Below are 21,442 nucleotides of genomic sequence, written 5' to 3' on the forward strand. Positions count from 1 at the left end.
CACTGCTCTCTCAACAGTGTACATAGAGGAGGTAGAAATTAAACACCCCATGAACTATAATGTATAATTTATACCATTGAATGTGAATGGCTGGACACTTAAATGCTGCATGTGAATACAGTAGATACGTTTGGCAGTCAATATACAAAGAATCACAAAACAAACTGAAACTAGATTTTGGGATGGGTACTGATGGTTAAAAAATATTTTTAATTTAATTTTACACAAAAGGATTTTGTTTTGCTTTTGTAAATAAAATTTATATTTTTATAAATATTTATAAATATAATTTATAACTTATGTCTTTAAACTGATAAATGCTTCAGTCCATAAACCTGGCAGGAGCAGCAGCTTAGCTTGAAAAAGCTGGATTGATGGCATTTCTGGAATCCACCTTCCAGATGGTCATATTAATGTTGTCATGTTTTTTCAAATACATTTTATTTATTTTTCTTGTTAAATCAACTATTACAAGCTATCAATAGCTTTCTTGTTATGCAAATTATTGCTGCAAAATCACTTTTTTCTCATTCTCTTCATTTTGTACACATAACTTTTTCGGACATTCCCAGATTTTAATTCATTATTGTTATTCTGCTGCTCCAAAGACATCTGGTATATCTTTAGGTATATTTTTATAATGTCACTGTTGTATTAATCTTTTGTCTAAATTGAAACAAAGATCAACAACATATTAGATCATATTTTATTTGCCCATTTTTCTGTAGAGGGGCCTGTCAACACTGAGCTCTGGTATGACTCAGAATAATTGAAAGAGAGATTATTTATGTGTTTTCATGTACCCTTGAAGTTACTTAAAAATATTGATTGCCAGCAGGTTACACAGCAGTTTACCATTCAGACTACAGCAAATATAATGTAAGCTTAACTAATGCCTGGAAACATGTCTTTTGCTGAATATTCTAAATCCAAATTCAGCACTTAGAGTCCAAGGTTCAAATCCTGCTAATTTCAGCATAAATGTACTGCATGTATACAGTAAAAGTTGTGAACTACTAAAAGTAGATGTAAACTACTGTAGCATTTTAATTTAGTCTTTTTTGTTAAAACATTTTTTATATTTAAATTAAGAATCATATTTAATCTTTAAGTAATAATCAAAACAAATGTTATCATTGCAAGTCTTCTCAATATTAATTTTACAAGTATATTTGATGAACTATACTCAATTATCTAAATTGCACTATGAAAGTGATTGTTTTAGCATTACAGACAATCTAATACTCAAAGACCTTATAATGTTGACAATTTCCTGAATATAGGTTCCATAGCAAGGTAGTATTCAGAGCTCATTTCTTTTTCTACCGTCACATTGCTTTTTGGTTGTTAGCGTTTTACACATCACAAATAAATTAAGCACTGAAGTTTGCACCTTCACAAAACTGATGTTTCCTTCAACAGGCTTGGCATGTACAGTTCTACAGTAGCTTTCTATTTATAAGAATAAAAAACACCACTTAAAACAATACCAAAATCCAGAGAAATGCATGCAATTCTTGCAGTGGAAAAGAACTCTTCTCTAAAATGAGAAGCTAAAGCTAGAGTGATCAAAATAGTCTGGTATTTTCTTACATTTTCTGTTTTTTCAGTTTTTTACTTTTCAACAGTAGGCAGAAGAAGGTGCCCAGATCATGTAACTCTCAGGCTTTTGGAGACATTTACTGTAGCTTGCAGTTGCTCTGAGACTGTTTAATTTGAGAGAAACCCACTTCCTGACTAATTCCTGGAAACATGGTGGGATGAAACCAAATGTGAAACTAAGAAGGGACACTGGGCAGCAGAGAAATCCCTAGTTTTAGATCAGAGCTATTGAAATGTCATCACACAGCTTTCATTTAAAGATACTGGTGTACCTCCTGTCCTCATGGGCATGCCACAACACTTCAGTTTTGGATGAAATAAAAATAAATTAGCTTAATTAGTTCAAAAGGGTCTACAAAGTCATTTCTCACTTCTGGAAAGAACTGAGTTGTTCCAATTAATGAATTGCAGTCCTTATGCCATTCATCAAGTGTCTACTGTACACTGAACAAAACATTTAAGAAAGTTGCATAGATTCTTACATCAACTCTGTGGTGAAGTCATTTCCCAAAGGTACATAAATCTGAAGAATCAGGTATCTCTGGGTAAGTCCAACTGGAATAAGAAAATTAATTGTTATTTACAGTAAGTTTCATTGCAGTTCAAAATGTTTAGCACCCTACACACTTTAGATGTCAAATTAATTTTAGTCACAACCTTCTGTTTATCCTAAAAAAGCTCAAAACACAGACATATGAAATTTTCACAGTTTTAAATCTTTGTGTAAACTAAACTTATGTTTGTTACTTTTGAGGAAAAAGAAATATCTTTAACAATGAAACTAAAAATAAAACTACATTTTGATACTACCGCCACGACTCATATAATTTTTTAACCATAAAAACATACCAAAGTACAGACACAGAAGGTCAGCATTTGCTTGGTATATCTGAATGAACTGTAATTAGATCCTGTGTACGCACTTTAAAATATTAAAGAGGAAATCTAGTGAGGCAACAGTCAACAGTCACAAAACACAGTATAAACATTTTCCAAGAGATTCCAAGGAAGAAACAAGTCTAGAAATTGGAAAAGCAAGTAAGGTCTACTTAAAGTGATAATGTACAGACTTGCTTGTAAATTTACGAAGAGAGATAAAATTAAAGTTAAAAAGAGAACTACATTTTTATTGAAAGTTCAGCAAAGATGAACATCTAAATGTTATTTGATTTGATGTTGAAATTAAATGTAAACCCTGAAGACATGTAAAATGACTTAAAAGACTAAAGTGTGTTTATGATTAAATAGTTTCTCAAGTGCAGAAATTTTAAAATGAAGGCTGCCATGACTTATGCCCTTAATGATATTGTTTGTCTGTGTTTGTGCATGTACATTCAGAGAAAATATTTGGTTTCTAGAAATGTGTCACTATGCACTTTAAACATTATGCTGTGATTGCGTTTCCTATTAGTAGCACAACAAACGATTTCTTAAAAAGAGGCTCCTATTTTGTGGTAATTGTTACCCAGAGAATAACACAAAAACTGCAAAGCCACAGCAAGGAGAGAAACTTAATCATATAATCTCAAATTACAGATGTAAATGTTGTTAGTTTTATTGCACCATGAAGATATTTTAACAGAGCTCTAGACATTATCTTGGATGAACTACTTCATATACAGTACATTAATTTCAAATATAAAAAAGCAAAGAAGAAAACATCAATATAGCAACATTTAGATTTCTTTACTGGATATAAATCTCAAATATATTTTAGAATCTTTGAGAAAATTATAAATATGCCAATTAAAATTGCATAAAATGTAACAGGCAATAAAGATGTTGTTGTGGACCCCACACACTCCTGCCTTGCAGAACACTGAAAAAGTGTTGTGTTGTTTACTTAAACAGCAAATTTCTCCACTGAAATAAGACAGATTTGTGCTTTTAGATCAGAAGAAAAAGGAAATATGGACTCAGCTGACTTCTAGTTTCTTCTAGCTATGGAAATTTTACCGTGACTGATTTAACAATGAAAAACCCAACCAACCTCAAAAAACACAAGCATATATTTCACTCTTTTTGAGGAAAATCCAGGTCTAATTCTAAACCTGTCTTTTTTTCTTAAATTTAACTTAATCCCACAGTTAATTAGAAAACTGAATGTGGGTCATGACTCAAGAAGATGTAAACCAGTTTACTGACTTACAAAAAAACAAAACAGATGCAAAAAAACGATTAATCAAAACATATTTTGCAAGGAAAAATATCGACTCCCACATACACAGACACATACATATTTCTACACAAATTACTATTTTAAATATTCAAATCACCAGATACTGCACACCTTTTACAGTTCGCGTTGTATTATTACTTTGAGTCTCTCGATTAATTTAAATTCAGTGACATCAGATTTGGTGGGTTAACCAAACAAAGGTTTATTGCTATTATTTTAAAAGAAGTCCAAACATCGGTGGATGACAGTCCTCCTTTCACAAAACAAAAAGAGAAGTCTACCCAAATGAAGCAGAACCATCAAATGTGAAGTCATGTGTTAACCATCACTAACATACAACACCACCTAGTGGCACATTAGAGTTAGTCCTCTGCCTTCCATCTTGATCCATCCACATCAATGTATAAATGAAGGGCTCTCAGTTTTGCAGCAAGCAAAAAAGTCTTGGGATATGGATACATGTGGCTTGTTGCAGTGGTTGTCAAGGCTTCTGCACATCAGATGTATTATAAATGATACAAGATTAATTGATTTCAAGGAAGGTCTTAGTTTTTTAAATGGAATAATATTTCATAAACTGATCACTTCCTTGGAAAAGATTTTAAAAATGTTGTAGTGTATTACCTTTCCTGTCATTGAAATTAAACTTTTTATATTGTGTGAAAACAGTTGCCATTCTATTTAACAAATTTATAATCAGGGAGATAAATTTAATCAAAACAGTACAAAATAAGGCCAAAGGTAATTTCAACTATTCACTGTTTCACATTCGTGCTGAATAACAAGGTTTTCTGGTTAAGTGTAGTATACAGTATTACTTCAATGTAGAATATCAAGGGAAATAAACATAACCAGAATACCATGGTGTGAACATGTTTCGTATGCACTACAAGAATTTCATTTTACAAAGCACAACTTTCAAAATATTATTTTTAGCTCCAACAGACAAATTGAAATCTTTTAAAAGTGTTTTAAGTAAAAACTGAAAGGAGAAATGTATCTGTCTAAAAGCAAGTGGCTACATTTGTTAACAACAATTAAATAACCTCGAGTTTGGAGACATAAATAAAAATAAAAACACAGATGTACTACTGTAGAAAGTTATCTTTATAAAATATAAGTAAAAATACATTACTTATTTTTGGCCATTAGTACTGTCATTTATTTGAAAATAAATCCTAGTACATTTTTAGCCTCTGCTATGGAAAAAAATCTATCATGTATAAATTTCTTATGCAGGAACATGGGAGGTCACAAAAAAATTAACAGCAATTAAATACAAGGGAAAATGTTTTAGATTATCTGTTTGTCTAGCCTTTTAGTTACAACATTATTTTTTAACTAAAGAGCTGCTGAAATGCTCACTCATTCTTGTAATTAAAGCATCAACCTGAATACTTTAAAGGGTTTGTCAAACACTTACGTGCCATTTTGCTGTCTTTAGGCATCTGCATCTTATTTGTTTGACTGCTGCCTTCAAGTACGTACACAAAACTCTTGACCTCTTTGTCAAATTCCTAGTATAAAACAGCAGAAGGAGAGATGTTTTTTATGACCAATCTTTGCCAAGAATCACTTATATATTACTACATTCTTAATTAAAATCAATACTTTTTTAAGTGAAACAAATTTCTACAGTCAGAAAGGTAGGAGAAATGTAGATTCCACCTGTATGCATTCTAGAGTAACTACAACCAATACAGATGGAATCTAAATTTCTCCTCATACAGTACCTAAATCCATATGAGGCTTCTAAATAAGAAGTCTTGGAAGATTCTTGGTCTATACCAAGAAATGATTCCTACTAGTAACCCTGCATTTCTATAGCATGCTTATAAATCGTATGTATGTACAGTAGTAGGTACTACAGAATGTATATTATATTGGTATGCACTACACCTAGGAAAAATTAAAATTAAAAATAAAATCTTGATATTTTAAAATTTCAGGGAGGATAAAAAGAAATGAAGCTGCCAACTTACTTTCCAAATAGCTGCTTGACTACCAAACACTTTCCATTTTGCCATAGGGTCTTTCCCTTGAGCACTGAAGATGTCAACAACTGGGCCACCCTGAAACATCAAAACATTTAAAACAGGACTTTAAAGCAGGTATATTCCCAAATGTTTTTTTAAAGCAAACAGGGATAGCTAACCTATCTCTTTTTCTTTCATTGTGAAACACGCACAGCAGCTCAAGCACTCTTTACATCACAGTAAAAGCTTTAAACACTGCAGTTATCAAGAGAGCACCTATATCTGTGTAAGAATATGTCTGTCAGCTCATTTTTACAAGTGTGTAGTCTCTTGCTTTATGTGTCAAGCATATATAATAAAAACAACATTTTTGGTTTAAATGAAAGATCAAAAGAAACAGGAGCAACACACCTTTATGTAATAAAAAATAACAAATGATTTGTATCTAAAATGGAAAACTGTGACATGAATAATGGCTCCCAAAAGAACCTTAAATGAAATCAGGAAATAAATTTAAAAGACAATATTGCACAATGATTTCTTTACTCAGTTTAGTTACTTCAGTTGAGAAATATAACATACTGTATTTCAAAGGATCTACAACAGACTTTAGTCATTTTCTTTTAAGATCAGTCTTTTTCTTTGTAAATCTACTTTACTAGTTTTACGAAAGTATAATTTCTCACAGAAAAGCAGCTCTAATTTGAATTTTTATATTAGAAAATAAGGGACTAGACAAACAGCACCTTGATGTGCTCTGGAGCAGTTCACATATTAACATTGTTTCTTACATTTTTCTAAATGATTACAACAAACCAGTATGCTATCCCTTTTGATAAGCCTAATTAAAGCAATGGAAAATGAAAATTATTTAACAAACAAAGGCCAAATGCTGAATAATGCAAATAAAGATAAACTATATTGGTAGTGGATACAAACAATGGTTAGAAATAAGTCAGTCTTACCTGGTATTCATTTTTGAACATGCTTGGAAGCATTGCTTTACCACTGAAAGGTAAGACGATGAAGAGGTGGGATTTGCTGGGATTTTCTTTATGTTCTGTTGTTTTTTATTGCTATTATTTATAACCTGAAAAAAATACAAAGGAGATATAATCTTTAATAGTGTCAGACCTGATACATCAGTTATTAATACTGTATGTGCCTCCATTTATATAGCATATACATTTTATATTCTTTAAAAAAAGTATATACTATACAACTTAAACATTTTCTGCTGCAAAACCATGTTTCATAATGTAACACCAACGAGATGCGCATAGGCCATCAAAACGTAGCTTACTAAATTCTGCTTGGGATCCTGGCTGTTTCCCCTCGCCATGTATAATTCCATTCAGTTATTTTCTTTTTACCTTGGTATCCCCGTGTCATGCTTTCTAGTTACATTTTACAATTGCCTCTACCTGTAATCTTCCATCAGACTGATTTGATGTGATAAAAGAGCTTCTATCCTCATAGATGATGTACCATAGGAAACTTAATTTTTTAAAAGAATGCTATGAAAATTGGAAAGTGATCGTTAAAAACAGCACTGCAACAAAAGTTACAATTCACAACTAAATTGGCAGTTTTCCATCACATTTTAACTTTCATTTGTTACTTTGTTTTCACCGTACCACGGTAGCAAAACAGGTCACGCGGGTCACTGGATTGGCTGTTTCAACATAAGAACTAACTTAATAATGATCTTCGATTAGTGATGGAATTCTTCCTCCAACTGTACTTACTAAATCTCTTTTATTGCATTAATTGTAAAGATAATGTAAGATTACTGTCCAGCTAGCCTGTAATGCCTCCAAATAGGCGACTACTTAAATATTGTAGAAAAAATAAGTTCAAAGATAACACATTTCCCTTTCAATTTAATAGTAAAGTATTACGAGGATTTATTAGCTTCAATGTACGAAGTACGAAAACCGTAGCAGACAATTTATCGAGTGGCTGATTTAATACATTTTACATAGTTTTACGCGTGAGTTTCGGTTTGCCGCTTTGGACATGTCATCGATATTTAAAAGTATAAACTAAACCAGTTCTTAAGCACCACAACTAATGAAATATTAACAGTCAGTTTCTATATCAATTTCTTCTTCATATTTTATAATTTACCACCATTTTCAAGTACCATTTTAATAAACAAAAATGTTCTTCTATCCAAGCAGAGTCCCGCATGACTTCCTGGGAATTGCAGAGCTGTTTCTATGGTGACAAGACGCTACAGTTTGCAGCTCTCCGAGAGCATGCGTACTTTAGGTTATTAGGTACTAAGAACAGGTTACCGCATCAAGGTCAGATTCAGCATTTTAACAAAAGTACCTTTCAAATATTATTTCCTTACCTCCTATTGTTTTCGTAATCGAAATTAAGACGACAATAAAAATTATGGAAATGCTTCTGAATTTTTTTTATTGTTTCTTCAAAGCAATAGAACAAATATCTATTGCTTCTAAAGAAGAACAGGTGGAAAGATTGCTTCACAATGCACAATGCATAATGATTATTGCAATAATTAATCCATTTTCTATACACTTTCTTAAATAAAATGAAGTAGATTAGAAAACTGTTATTCAAAAAATGTATTGCTAATTTTATAAATTTTATTATGACAGTTACACTTCTAACAAAGAATACAATACTAGCAATACAATACAATTTATGCATTACAATTACCACAATTCAGAAGTGAAAAAGGTCTCAAAGTGGTGATTGTTCATTATCAACCTTTCCATATTACTAGTGGTCGTTAAAGCTGGATTTGAGCAACAAAGTCCCTCTAAGCCTCCCAGGTCTTACCACTAGTTCAGTGCCTGTCGTCTCGAAGATGGCGTCTTGAGTGAGCTGGAGGTTCCAGCTGGTGTCCATACAGAGCACGGTTACAGACCTCCAGGTTTTGTGGTTGGCCGCATCTCCCTCCTTGAAGAGCAGGGAGATGACCCCTTTCCTCATCATACGCTGTTTCCTCAAGATGTGTCCAAAGTTTCAAGATAATAATGCCTCTATATACAGTGCTAAAAAGCCTTCAAAGATGATTTCATGAATACCAGAAGGAAGTCAAGCACCTTCCATGGCCTCCCCAATTAACATTTATTAAATAGCATTAAACTTTATGGGAAGTTCTAGAACACATGATGCAGAGATTTCCACCTGCTTCATCCCTAGCTGAACTGCAGACTTTCCGTCTTGAAGAATGGTCCAATGCTCTACTAGAAACATTTCAAAACATGCATAACAGTATTTCAAGGACTCCAGCTTCTTGGAAAACAAATGGCAGGCCAACTTATTAATCAATATTCATATATTGCTTGGAGGTTTTATTATTATGTTCACATGATGTATTTCTTCCGGGTTTAGAATCTGTTTAAGCCATTCATGTGCAGTGAAGTTTAAATTATACTTTGCTTGATATACCGTATGTTTTGGCATTTAGACTTAGCTATACCACAGCACCATTTTCAAGCAACAGATTTCTATGGAATGACAATAATTGCTAAGTGCATATCAATACCCAGTTAGCAGTTATGAGCCAAGAAGTTATTAGTGAATAAAACAATTATATCTGCGACTGTGTATTCAGTTTTAAAAATAAAAATGAAATTAATTTGTTAATACATTTACACTTACGGATTTAAATAATCACAAGACTCAATTAGGGGTACATATACTGTACAAGTATCTGTGATAGAGACACAGAATTATAACTCTGAACTGGTGTAAAACCACTGCATTCATTGTAAAAAATGTATAGGATTTATGTCACAGAGTTACAGAAGTGTATACAGAGCAGAATCTTGTGTTATACTGTATATACAGTATTGGTCAGTATGTTTGTTGGGGGTGGTATGGTGGTGCAGTGGTTAGCATTGCTGCCTTGGTGGAATCATCTGTGGGCTTTTACCTGGTGCACTGGTTTCCTCGCGCAGTCCAAGGACATACTGGTAGGTTAATTGGCTTCTAGAAAAATTGTCTCTGGTGTGAGCATGTGTGTTTGTGTCTCTGTGTGTGCCCTGCAATGGACTGGTGTTCTGACTGTCCTGCCTTGCACCCACTGGCTCCACTTCAACCCTGAAAACCTTAACGGGACCAGGCACTCCGAGCCCCAGACTAAGTATAATACTCAGAACTGTAGTACTCTGTAATGTAGTGTTAGTCAATAAATCTAGTGCAGTCAAAGACAAAACCTTTAAATTTAAAAGTAATATCAAGCATCAAGTTGTCTTATCTAGTAGTGTTATGCATATCACGAATTCATAGTATGTCCAATCAAAATAACATTTCATAATGTGTTTTTGTTTGTTTTCTTTTGTTTGTTTCATAATCAAATAACACACAAAGAGGTAAGTTTTAAGTTTAGATTTACAGAGAGTTACAGAAGTCGTCTCTCGTAAAGTCTGAGGAAGGTCATTCCACAAATTATTTATTTATTAATAATTTAATTATTAAATAAGCATTCAAAATATTTTCCTGTATCATAACTAGCAGTATTACACTTATAATTTCTGTTAAGATACTGTAGTTAAGATGATAACAGCCAAGAGGAATGTAAAATAAAAATGGAAGAACAAGCTACTCATTTATATTAGCATAGGAAAATACTTTTATGAGACTGTCTACATATGAATTGCTTTTACTCCTAAGTAAAATGCTGGTTTAATGAGGATTTATTTGGATAAACAAAACCACCGCAGCTGAAAAGTTGAATCTTCAAGGTGATATACATTCTTTATCTCTCTCACCCTCTCTTGTCACTCAGGGTGAACCACCTGCTGGATCACTTCAACTCTGTGCATTCAGTGTAGCTCAGAATGGTGCCTTCATTTAGAAGATGTAGCCTACATGTGGGAATGTTCTGGTCAGGAAGTTGACAAGCTATCCTGTGTGGATTTCTCTATAGGACAGTGCAATGAACAACAGATACCTGCAAGACACAGATATGGGTTTTCTACTATTTTGTAGATTGTACTGTATAACCTCATTGTGACGAATATTCAGCAATTAACAGTCACAGGCACTTCTGTTTTTTTACACTTTATTATGACCAGTTATTTTGGGTAGACCAATAATAGCAATAAAAAATATCAGAAAACTATATTCATGTGATTGCAAACATCTAAAACTTAACATAAATTAGTTTCCTTAAAAAACATCACATCACAAAGAGTTCTTAGTCTTCCACCATACAGAAAATACTACAAAAAGAGCACCCATCTGTAACACTTGGATTAATAATACACATCAAAGGATTTACAGCAACAATGGTGTGTGAAATTCTCCACTGTAAATCCCCTGATCTTTTTGGCAATGCTGGGGTGTCTATAATAGTCCCATCTCTGAACATTTACTCTAGGAAGTATCTGGTACAGGCCGGTGACAATGTCAGTCCTTCACACAATCTATACAATATCTTATCCTCTGCTTACTACTACAAAAATAGAGGATGCACTAAGATTCCTCACCAGTCCAGGACAGAGCAATAAAGGGTTCTCCAAATAACCAGCACACAAACTTCTTTCTCTGTTCTACTTCACACATAGGTAAATAAAATGCACTCTGACTCAATTGGCATAGCCCACTCCAGAATAAACCAATAAATATGGGTTGGAATCACTGAACTATAATCTGTGGATTATTTAGAAGTATTAAACAAGACTCTCACAGAGTAGATGTCAATAAGTTATATCATTGACACTCAACTCTGTAATCAGTCCCTCATATTCTCCATTCCATCCCAGTTCTTTAACACAAAGGTCTCATCACTAATTTAAACTCCCAGGTAGGAGTAAGACAGCCTTTCCAGTGCTCTATAAGCAAAGCACTGCTCTTGGCCCAGTTTATTTTAGCTAGAATAATCTCACAAAAAGATTTTACATTTAATCTGTATATGCTCACCTGATTGTAACCAAAGCTCCACTACCATCTGAATAATTTGTCAACTTCAAAGATCAAAAGACAAACCAGCCGGTACTCTTCTCAGCTCATCAATAAGGCTCTGACCATTCCAAATAAGGAACACCCCTGCATTATGAACCACAACAATGATAATAATGATAATAATAATAATACTTATATAGCGCTTTTCTGGAAACTCCACTCAAATGCTTTACAGGTAATGGGGACTCCCCTCCACCACTACCAATATGCAGCATCCACCTGCGTGATGCAATGGCCAGAACACTCACCACACAGAGAGCAGAGTAATGAAGCCAGTTCATAAGTGGGGATTATTAGGAGGCCATGATTGGTAAAGGACGCTGGGGTAACACCCCTACTCTTTTTGAGAAACGGCCTGGGATTTTTAATGACCACAGAGAGTCAGGACCTTGGTTTAATGTCTCATCTGAAGGACTGCGCCTTTTTACAGTATAGTGTCCTTGTCACTATACTGGGGCATTAGGACCCACATAGACCACAGGGTGAGCGCCCCCTGCTGGCCCCACTAACACCTCTTCCAGTAGCAACCTTTTTCCCAGGAGGTCTCCCATCCAGGTGCTGACTAGGCTCACACCTACTTATCTTCAGTGAGTTACCAGTTGTGAGTTGCAGGGTGATATGGCTGCTGGCCATACAACATACAACAAGAACACTCAAACCACCAATGACTTTCAACACACTAGAAGTGTCACCATAGAGCAACTGAACAACTGCAAATGATAGTTCCCATTTTATAGAGATAGGTGGACTGGATCAACTGGGGTAAAATAATTCTCTCAAGGTACAACAGTAGGGTCCAAAGCAGGAGCTTGAACCCACAGCCCTGCCATTATGAGACCCGAGACTTACCCACTGTAAATTCTCACTAGTGCACCATTCACATTTGTGCCCATCACCCCCTTTTTTTAATTGTTCGGTTTTCAATCAGCCTGACGTTTGGTTTGGATTTCAGAGCTCACTTGAGTTGTAGGATGTCTGCCTCTCATTTCCTTCATTTGGCCTTATATAACATTCTGGTCACATTTCCAGCATACGGTTGACAAAGATCAATTCTAAACTTTGTTCATGTCCCACTCCTGCCATACAGGTGACAAAGCACTCACACTTTAACTTCCAGCTTCCTCCTTTAGAGCCCTCCTAGAAGAAAACACTGTTAAGGATACATTGATAAAATGACAGTACACACTGTGAGATTTCAAAGTTTGGATTAAATCTGTATAAAAAGGCAAATTATTGAACCAAGAGCCCAGTGGGGGAAATTACACAAGATTTAAAGAGATTCAGTAGATGATTAGAACTGTAAAACAGATTGAAGGAAACTAGAGATGGATTGCTATCATATGTAGCATTTTATAGCTCACCACACGCCCAGCATACACCACAACAGACAGCACCAATCGATAGATACTGTAGTTTCTGTGGTCTATAGGTACACACTAATATGCAATAATTTAATATATTCAACCCTATATCCCTTTTTGATGGATTTAATGTTTACAGTTTGACCTAGAGTAAACTCTTAAGTAATGCAGCATTACATGATTTAAGATATCTTCCCAGACGGAAGTCGTTTCATTCTGGGTCAGCTGTTACAGCTTGGTTGTTTGATAGTCTGACAGTCATTATGAATAAATATTAGACATCTGGCAATGCAGAGCCATAACTTCAGTGCTTCTTCTAAGTACTGTATATTGTGCAATATATTGAGAAGATGAAAATACACATAATGAAAATGTTTAGTTATCTGACAAAATAGAAAGTATTTAGCTTACTTTGTAGATATTATATGAAAAATAAATCTAAAACAATAATTTGGCATAATTTAAAATCTGTGTGATTTTGCTTTAATACAGTATATATTGGTAGAATTGAGTATCAGAATACTGAATTTTGCTAGCTTTTTTCAGTCAGATTAAAAGCCTAAGATAATAAATTTCTGACATTAATGACACAGCGCAATCTCAGATAAGAAGTTTTTATTGGATACCCAGGAGATACACAAACGTGACTAGTATAGCCCTGGGGAATTCTCTTCTGTTGTAATAAAGGACATCTAATAACATTGTGTCAGTTCGAAACAAGGAACCAAACATTTTGTTTTCTGAGCTCTGTTTAAAAGGCCTGTCACAGGTGAATGCCTGGTCTTCCACTGAAGGGGCAGGAATTTGGCATCCCTGACAGGAGCCTCATCCATAGAGGGGCAGCTCAGGAGGATTCCAAGCCCCGTTTACCATTCAGAACATTTATGGTCACTCGCCTTGGGGCAACCTAGTTATGAAAGGCGCTATATAAAAATAAATTGAATTGAATTACCCAACACTCGCTGAACTCAGATTTCAACAGAGAATCATGGCCTCTATGGTTGACAAGATTTACACAATTTAGCAGAGTAGCTGTAAAGGGAAATTACTTCTTTATGATCTTTGCCTCAGTGAACGAGAAAAATTCATTAATCAAAGAGTGACATGTACTTTGTTCTCATTAGTGTTGAACAGAAATCATTTAATTTGTCTCGTACTATTTGTTATCCCAAAAGGTCATTTTTAAATTTCATCCACTGCTGGTGGGGCGGGAGAAAACTGACAGCTAAAGTATCTAGAACGTACACTTAATGAATACATTTCATGCGTAATGCATAGACCTCTAAGAGTCCTTTTTTAACAATACCTAATGCCCTTAAAATATATTTACTTCAGTGGAGCTCAAACAATCAATATTATTCTTAATTTGGAAGTCTAAAATGCACGGTATTACATTTTATTGTGGAAACCTTCATTGGTTACATGCTAAGATGGGTCAGAAACAAATGTATTCCTGTAAACTAACATGACATATGTGGTTGTTTCTGTATGATGTATTTTTTAAAACAAACCAAGCGATGCTGATAAGCATCTCATACTTTTTTGGAACACATACAGTGCACATATTGTACAGTGATAAAGCTTCTGAGAAATGAAGATGTCACCATGAACCCATTTACCTTATGTACTGTACTTAATATATTTATAATATATACAGTGGTACAAACAGCACACCTTTGTAAAACAGAAAAAAACACAATACCGCATGTTTTATCTGGATATGCCCCTGCCCTAAAGAAAAAGTAAAAAAGTATGCAAAACAAATTTAAATTTTTTTAACACCAACATTAAAGAAAGGGAAATTTTGGCACTTGCTTCTAGCATAGTAATAATTTTTATTCAGGAGACATGATCCAACTTCAGCTTTAAATGCCTGCAGTGTTTGTCCTTCTTTTCAATTCAGAAGGGAGATCTTCTCATAATTCAGTTCTGATATAGCCAAGGGGTTTTCAATCATATTCCGTAAAGATCAGAGGTAATTAATAATTTCAAGAAATAGAATTAGTTTGAATGGTATAAAGTCCACAGTCAGAAAACAAGGAAGCCACTGCAAACTCTGATTTTTCCAATAGGGGAACTCACTGAAATGACAAGTGAAGGTGAGACCTATGCAGGTAAGCCAGCAAAGCTCTTCCTCCTCCAGTTCAGTCTGCAGAACCCTTGTGCTGCCTGTGACATCAAACTAGGATAAAATTTATTAGACCTCTACAATCCAAATAAGAAAAAAATGAGACTCTAAAACAATTGCCAGAGTCTGTCCTGGAAAAAAAGGAAGACAGTCTACTGTATATCTACAAATAAATCAAAGGAATGAGTCCTGTAATCACCCCTCAAAGGTACTGTGGCCTTTAGTTAATCATCACCCGTTAACCTGCTAAAGTTGGAACCTTACTTAAAGAGTTCAGTCTTTCTACTTCTGTAATAATACTAAAGTATCCTCTCAAAGTTTATTCAAATCTACATTCATTGCTATTGAAAATTGTTTATTGGTTCAAAACAAACCAAAAAACAAAACTTGTTATCACAAAACAGAATACATTATGCAGTGATTCTGAAGTTGTGAAATGAGTACCGTTTTTTACATTTGTTACTACTTCAAGAAACAGTCTATTATTGTCTTTCAGAGTCTGGAAAAAAGCATCAAATTGAATTGTCATGGAAACAACAAACCACTCTGCTTTCAAGAGCACAAGGTCATATCTGCATCTGTTATTTTATTCTCTATTTCTAGACAGATCTAACATATCATAGCATAATGCAGAATGTGTATTTTAGATTGGCTTTCCTGAAATGTAGAGAGGTCCAGAATACAGTAGAAAATATATATTGTATTAGTGTTTTTGTCTTTAAATCAATTGCTTTGTGTCATATTATGATTTCTAAGGTACACAATGTATCACGAAGTATAATTTATTCAAGAAATGTAGAATCACCAATATATTTTTCCTCTCCTAATGAAATTGCTGTTTCTTAAATCAGTTCACCTAACATCTGTAGCCCTTGGACTGGGACAGCAGAGATGCAGAGAACATGTACTCTAAGGCACCAGAGAGAGAAGAGCTGAAGTGCCTCTGGCGGCCAGCAGCAGTGGGGAGTAGTGGTTAGGGCTCCAGTGCCTTTCATCCTTCATCATGTACAGGGGGAGAGCCATGTCATCCATCACTGTAGGAACAGCCATTCTACACCAGCAGCACACTGCACAGCAGATCAAGAGGAGACAGTTTTAAACAACAGCAAATCAGATATTAATTAGAACTCCCCTCTGTATAAATAAAGTAATATGTGTAAATGAAGAAGTGGGAAGATTTTTTTTTCATGGAAGACCTTTCTCACATACACCAGGAAAATCAAAGGGTAGAAAGCTGTAGCCCAACTATAATAATATACCAATTAAGAAAAACATAAGAGGAAAGAAAGCACTTTGTAAAATGATGTATATATAAGAAAATCCATTTAAAGAAAGAGTATAAATAATCTACAAACACAAGTAAAAATGATATTAGGCAGAGTTACTGTATATAGGAATATTGCAATAAGGAATAAAATAATAACTGTTTTTTTCTGTATTTCAACAGCAAGTGTAAATGAAAAAGTAAAAGTGAAATGGTTATAGGAAAATGGGAAACCAATAGATAATGAAATGGTTGTTGCTTTATTTGGCTATTGCACTTTTTTACCAAGGAAGAAATATATCGATTAACTTAAACAAATGTTCAGGGACAGATTATACTACCATTTTTTTCTAAGAAAGGCAAAAGTTATTCAGATGCTTAAAAAAAACCCTTCCATTACTCACTTAGGACAAAGCCCTTAAATTAACCATTAAATTGTCAGTTGTACTTAAGAAAAGAAAATTATTATTTTAAGGACAATAAGAAAACTCTAATATCTACACTTGCTCAAGACAGGAGTGGTATGATATTCTTTAAGTGCAACATTGTGTATCATTGTATATTCCCATAAAAGGAATGACTATACCAAGCCAAGGATTTATACCAAGTGCCAAGTCTTATTTGTATTAAATGTAAAGGAAATAATAATTTAAACTAATTTAGAGGATCACCTATACAGAAAGAATATACTTGGGAACAGTCAACATCATGTTTATTTATTTGTCATTCCAACCATATACAAGTATACAGTGGAACAAAATATTGTTCCTCCTGGTCCACGGTGCAAATACAGGCCTACACATACAGTAGTGCAAATTACAAGGCAATACATAATACAATATACACTCAGCAAGCTCAATTTTTCTGTCAGCTTCTGGGGGATGACTGTATTAAATGCTGAACTGAAGTCAATGAACAGCATACAAACTCTTCCTGTGAAAAGAATTAGGGCTGGGCGATATAGCCAAAAACATTATCACGATAAAAATTTTCATATCAGTCGATATCGATAATTATCACGATAAATGTCAAATCATTATTTCTTTCAAGTTTAAAGGCAGATTTTTTTTCTCCTGAGTGAAAGTTGAAGAAACCAGACAGTTAATTGGTAAATTAAACAACTCTTTATTTTAAGAACACAACAAACACTTGCCAAACAGCAGAAACATTAAACAAATCTGAGGTAGAGAGTATTCAAGTCTTTTTTATGTCAAAATATGCATGAGTAAAATTTACAAAATAAATATCTTAAATAGAAAAATTAAATACTGCAGTGTGATAAAACACACATAGAAGATGGCTCAGACAGACTGCAAAGTTTAAAGTGCTCTGTTTTATGTCTGATCGTAAAAAGCCAAAATATCTCCAAATTACCGAAGTTGAATGACCTTTTCTGTCGACGATGTCACTGTCCTTCGAGCTGGTCGTTGGCAGCACTACATTTGCTTCAGTGTCGCTCATTCCTCCGCTCTAACTACAATCCTGTCAGCCACCACCGTGTGGGTAAACAACACCACGTTAGCTGCCCGGTCTGCAACACACACGCACACTCGCGCAGTATTTTGTGCGCACGCGCATATCATGCGCAAAGCATAAACATATATATCGAACATTTATCGAACTTTTGTTAAAATTATATTGAGGAAAATTATATCGCGATAATTATCGTTATCGAATTATCGCCCAGCCCTAAAAAGAATCCCTTGGTGAAAAAGGGCCACTCATGGTTAGTGGCTGAATTTTGAGAACAGGGAGATAGGTTCCCATTCATTTTGCAGCATCTGGGTTTACAGAGAGAGAGAGAAAGATTTTACTGTACAGTAGGTAATATTCTGTTTAGTGTAATGGGAAGTTTGTCTTCTTTTGGCCTTTGTAGGTGTTACCTAAGCATTGACTACCTGGTAGCAGTCTGGGGTTTTTCTGGGTGGTTAGCACGTAGGCCTCTTGAAATGTGCAAGTAGCATACAGTAACTTGTATGTTGTATGTTTATGTTCTGTGTTGTTTAGTGCATCATTGTCATTATCAATAAATATTTGTAATCCAGTGTGCCTGCATTATTACTCTTTTCACCAAATCCGTCCTTGAGAACAAAGAAGTCATGAGCCTCTAATCCTGTTGAAGAAAGACAAAGCTGGAATTTTATCTTTGATTTTTCACATCGTTGGACAACTAAAGGTACTTAGAGAGTGACTGGTTGTACAGTATAGTCATTAGGAGAAATAATATAAAGCTTCTCTCAACCAATAAGAAATTTACAGCATTTTAAATAAAACTTTTCTTCACATCTACTTGTCTAAAGCGCCTATCATTTTTGCAAAAAGTTACAAAAAACTAGATGTAGGTAAAATACATAAGTACACATATTTGATGATAACCTCTTTATTATCATTTAAAAATAACAGGAATATAAATAATTAAACAAAATCTACAAGTTTACCATTCATGCATTTTGTAACTGCTTCATCCAATTCAGAGGCGTGGGGAAGCCTGAGCCTATCCCAACAAGCAACAGGCATAAGGCAGGGTACACCCTGGATGGAGATGCCATTCTATCACAGTGCACACACAGACACAGACACAGACACTCACAACAGGGCCAGTTTTCCAAGAAGCCTACCATTATGTTTTGAGACTGTGGGAGGAAACTGAAGCACCCAGAAGAATCATTCCTAGTGCCCCAGTGCTATGAGGCAGCAATGCTAACCACTGCACCCCCATGCCTGTCCTTACATAGCTTTACCACTATGCACTAGGTATACTATTCACTATCCACTTGGTCTACCTAAACTTCGTTGTTTGTTTAAGTAGATGGTGTATTTTGATATTCCTTGAAAGTACTTGTATATGCTGTAAGTCGCACTTGGTTCCCTGATTTAACATCTTGCAATGTGATGTAATTGTAAGCACTGTGAATTTTACTGAAATAGGAAAATTATTCTGAAGAAATGTATTGCTAACCATAAAATTTTGTTCAAGGGGTATGAGCCTGGTGTATCTGTACTGCAGGGCTGGACCAAATAGTACACTTTGAATGGGAACCAAGGACAGTCTGTAGACGTCCTGGTAAGACCACTTGTTATGCCATTGTTGGTTTGCTGCAGGTCACCAGAGAAGCAGGGTAGGTAGTCCAAAGTCTGAACCTGCCAGCTCCATGTTTCCTTATCATCCAGTATATCCGGTATTGCCTGTGTTCCAGCCCATCTCTACTAGAAGCTGTACTGTGAACAACAGTAAGCACAGCTCAGCTGTTTCTGACAAGAGGGCTTGTTACTGCATTCTTCATCAGTATCTCTCACTGTCACAAAAGTCCATCACTAACACACAGAACCATTTGCCTTCAGCCACTGGCACGCCCACTTAGACTTCAGAGCTCAGAAGCAAACAGGCTCCTGCAGGGCTTATTCCAGTCCCTTGTGCTCAAAGAGTGTAGCCAGGAGGAAGAGGTGCAGTGAAGACAACCTTCATCAGTTCAAGAGACCAACTTTCGTCAGTAGTTTTGTGCTGCAGTGTTCTGGTGCTGCTCTGGAGAGCTGAGACTAAATTAATTGCGTAAAGACATTTTATGTCATTAATTTGTGGGGCTGTGGGGCTAATAAATTCCCACATTATGCACTGTATGTGTGCATTGTACAAACCATTTGCCATAAAGTTTGCACAGATTATTAATGTGTCACTGAGGTTACAGCATAAGTGAATTTACTATTAAGTACTATAATTTTTAAGATTTTAAAAGCACAGAAGATTTAATTCAATGTAATCATAATATTTAAAGAGTTATAGTATATAACATATTTTTGCAGGGTTATATACAGTAACTGGTTCCATAGAGGTAAGAGGGATAAACTCTGCAACTGGGCACCGGCTTGATAAATGTTTATTTAAGAGAATCAGATTGTAAAGGGTTTGTTCAATCAGTGATGCAGGTCAAGAAACCATTTAATCCTCAAACTGAGGATTTAAAATAATAAATCTGTCGTGCCTGTTGTTAGGTAAAAGCAGAAATGTTTTATTTTATTTTTCAGGTTTATATGGCATTTTTGTAATTTCATTACATGAGTAACCATAATTATTGAGGACAATAATTCTTTAAGGGCAGGATGCATGGTGGTTGGGGAAGAATATTAAAATGCCTTTAAAAATGATCACCCCCTATTTTAGGAAGAAATTGTTCAATAATTCGATAGCAGCTCGATAAACTAGGTTTTGAGGTATTTACACAAATGAAATAATTTTCTACCAATAGTTACTGTGGAGTATAGTAATGTAGTACAGTTGCTAGAGACAGGTGCTGGGCACCTGATAATACTGTAAATTTCCAGAAAGTTTCAGCTGTGAGTAGTAGCCAATATAACCATGTCATGTACTTAGAGAGACAGCCTATAAGGAATATGTATACAGTTGTATACAGTGTATACAGTTGCTAGAGAGAGGAGTGTGTGAAGAAAAGAGCAGAAGACAGGAGCAAGCGAGCTATGCAACTTTGTAACTGGATTCTTCCTCCAGAAGAACTGAAACCCGCACTTTCATATTTGTGTAAGTTTCCTTTTGAAAATCAATTTAGAGGATCTGTGGCAGATTATTTGGTTTATGAAAATGGTTCTATTTGCCCCCAAAAATATTTCTGACCACTTCTGAGCACTTTAGCATGCTCAAAGTTAGGGATCTAGTGGAGAGAGCTGGTTTGTATGGTGTCAAGCTCTGAGAGCTCATTCCTATTGAAAATACCCTGAAAGTAGCATTTTCTTTTTTTGTGTTGTATCTGTGTTTGTAGTTTTTAAATAACTATTTGTATTTTAAATTATTTCTTGATCATTCTTCACAAATCCTTTCATTGTTCATAGAATTTTAAAGACCTTGCTCTGAATTACTTAAACCTAAAGTACTATCAAGACTAATGGTAATTTGTGTTCTAAAGCTTTAACTACAACCTAAGTATCTCTTTTTCTGGTAACAGCCCTTCCCCTCCACAACATCATTAAGAT

General features: G+C 34.8%; 1 protein-coding gene across 1 annotated transcript in view; it reads right to left on the bottom strand.

Moving 5' to 3' along the window:
- cfap20dc (CFAP20 domain containing) overlaps positions 1-7,950 on the bottom strand; it is a 166,286-nt gene extending 158,336 nt beyond the window's left edge. The window contains exons 1-5 of the mRNA XM_088916509.1: positions 7,904-7,950; positions 6,723-6,765; positions 5,764-5,853; positions 5,205-5,298; positions 2,085-2,157 (exon numbers count right to left, since the gene is read on the bottom strand). Coding sequence (XP_088772635.1) covers positions 2,085-2,157; positions 5,205-5,298; positions 5,764-5,853; positions 6,723-6,765; positions 7,904-7,950 — 347 coding nt within the window. The remainder of the gene's footprint in view (positions 1-2,084; positions 2,158-5,204; positions 5,299-5,763; positions 5,854-6,722; positions 6,766-7,903) is intronic.
- Positions 7,951-21,442: the final 13,492 nt, after the last annotated feature.

The sequence above is a fragment of the Atractosteus spatula genome, chromosome 5, assembly GCF_055471065.1.
Source record: "Atractosteus spatula isolate fAtrSpa1 chromosome 5, fAtrSpa1.hap1, whole genome shotgun sequence".
In the NCBI taxonomy this organism is placed as follows: Eukaryota; Metazoa; Chordata; class Actinopteri; order Semionotiformes; family Lepisosteidae; genus Atractosteus; species Atractosteus spatula.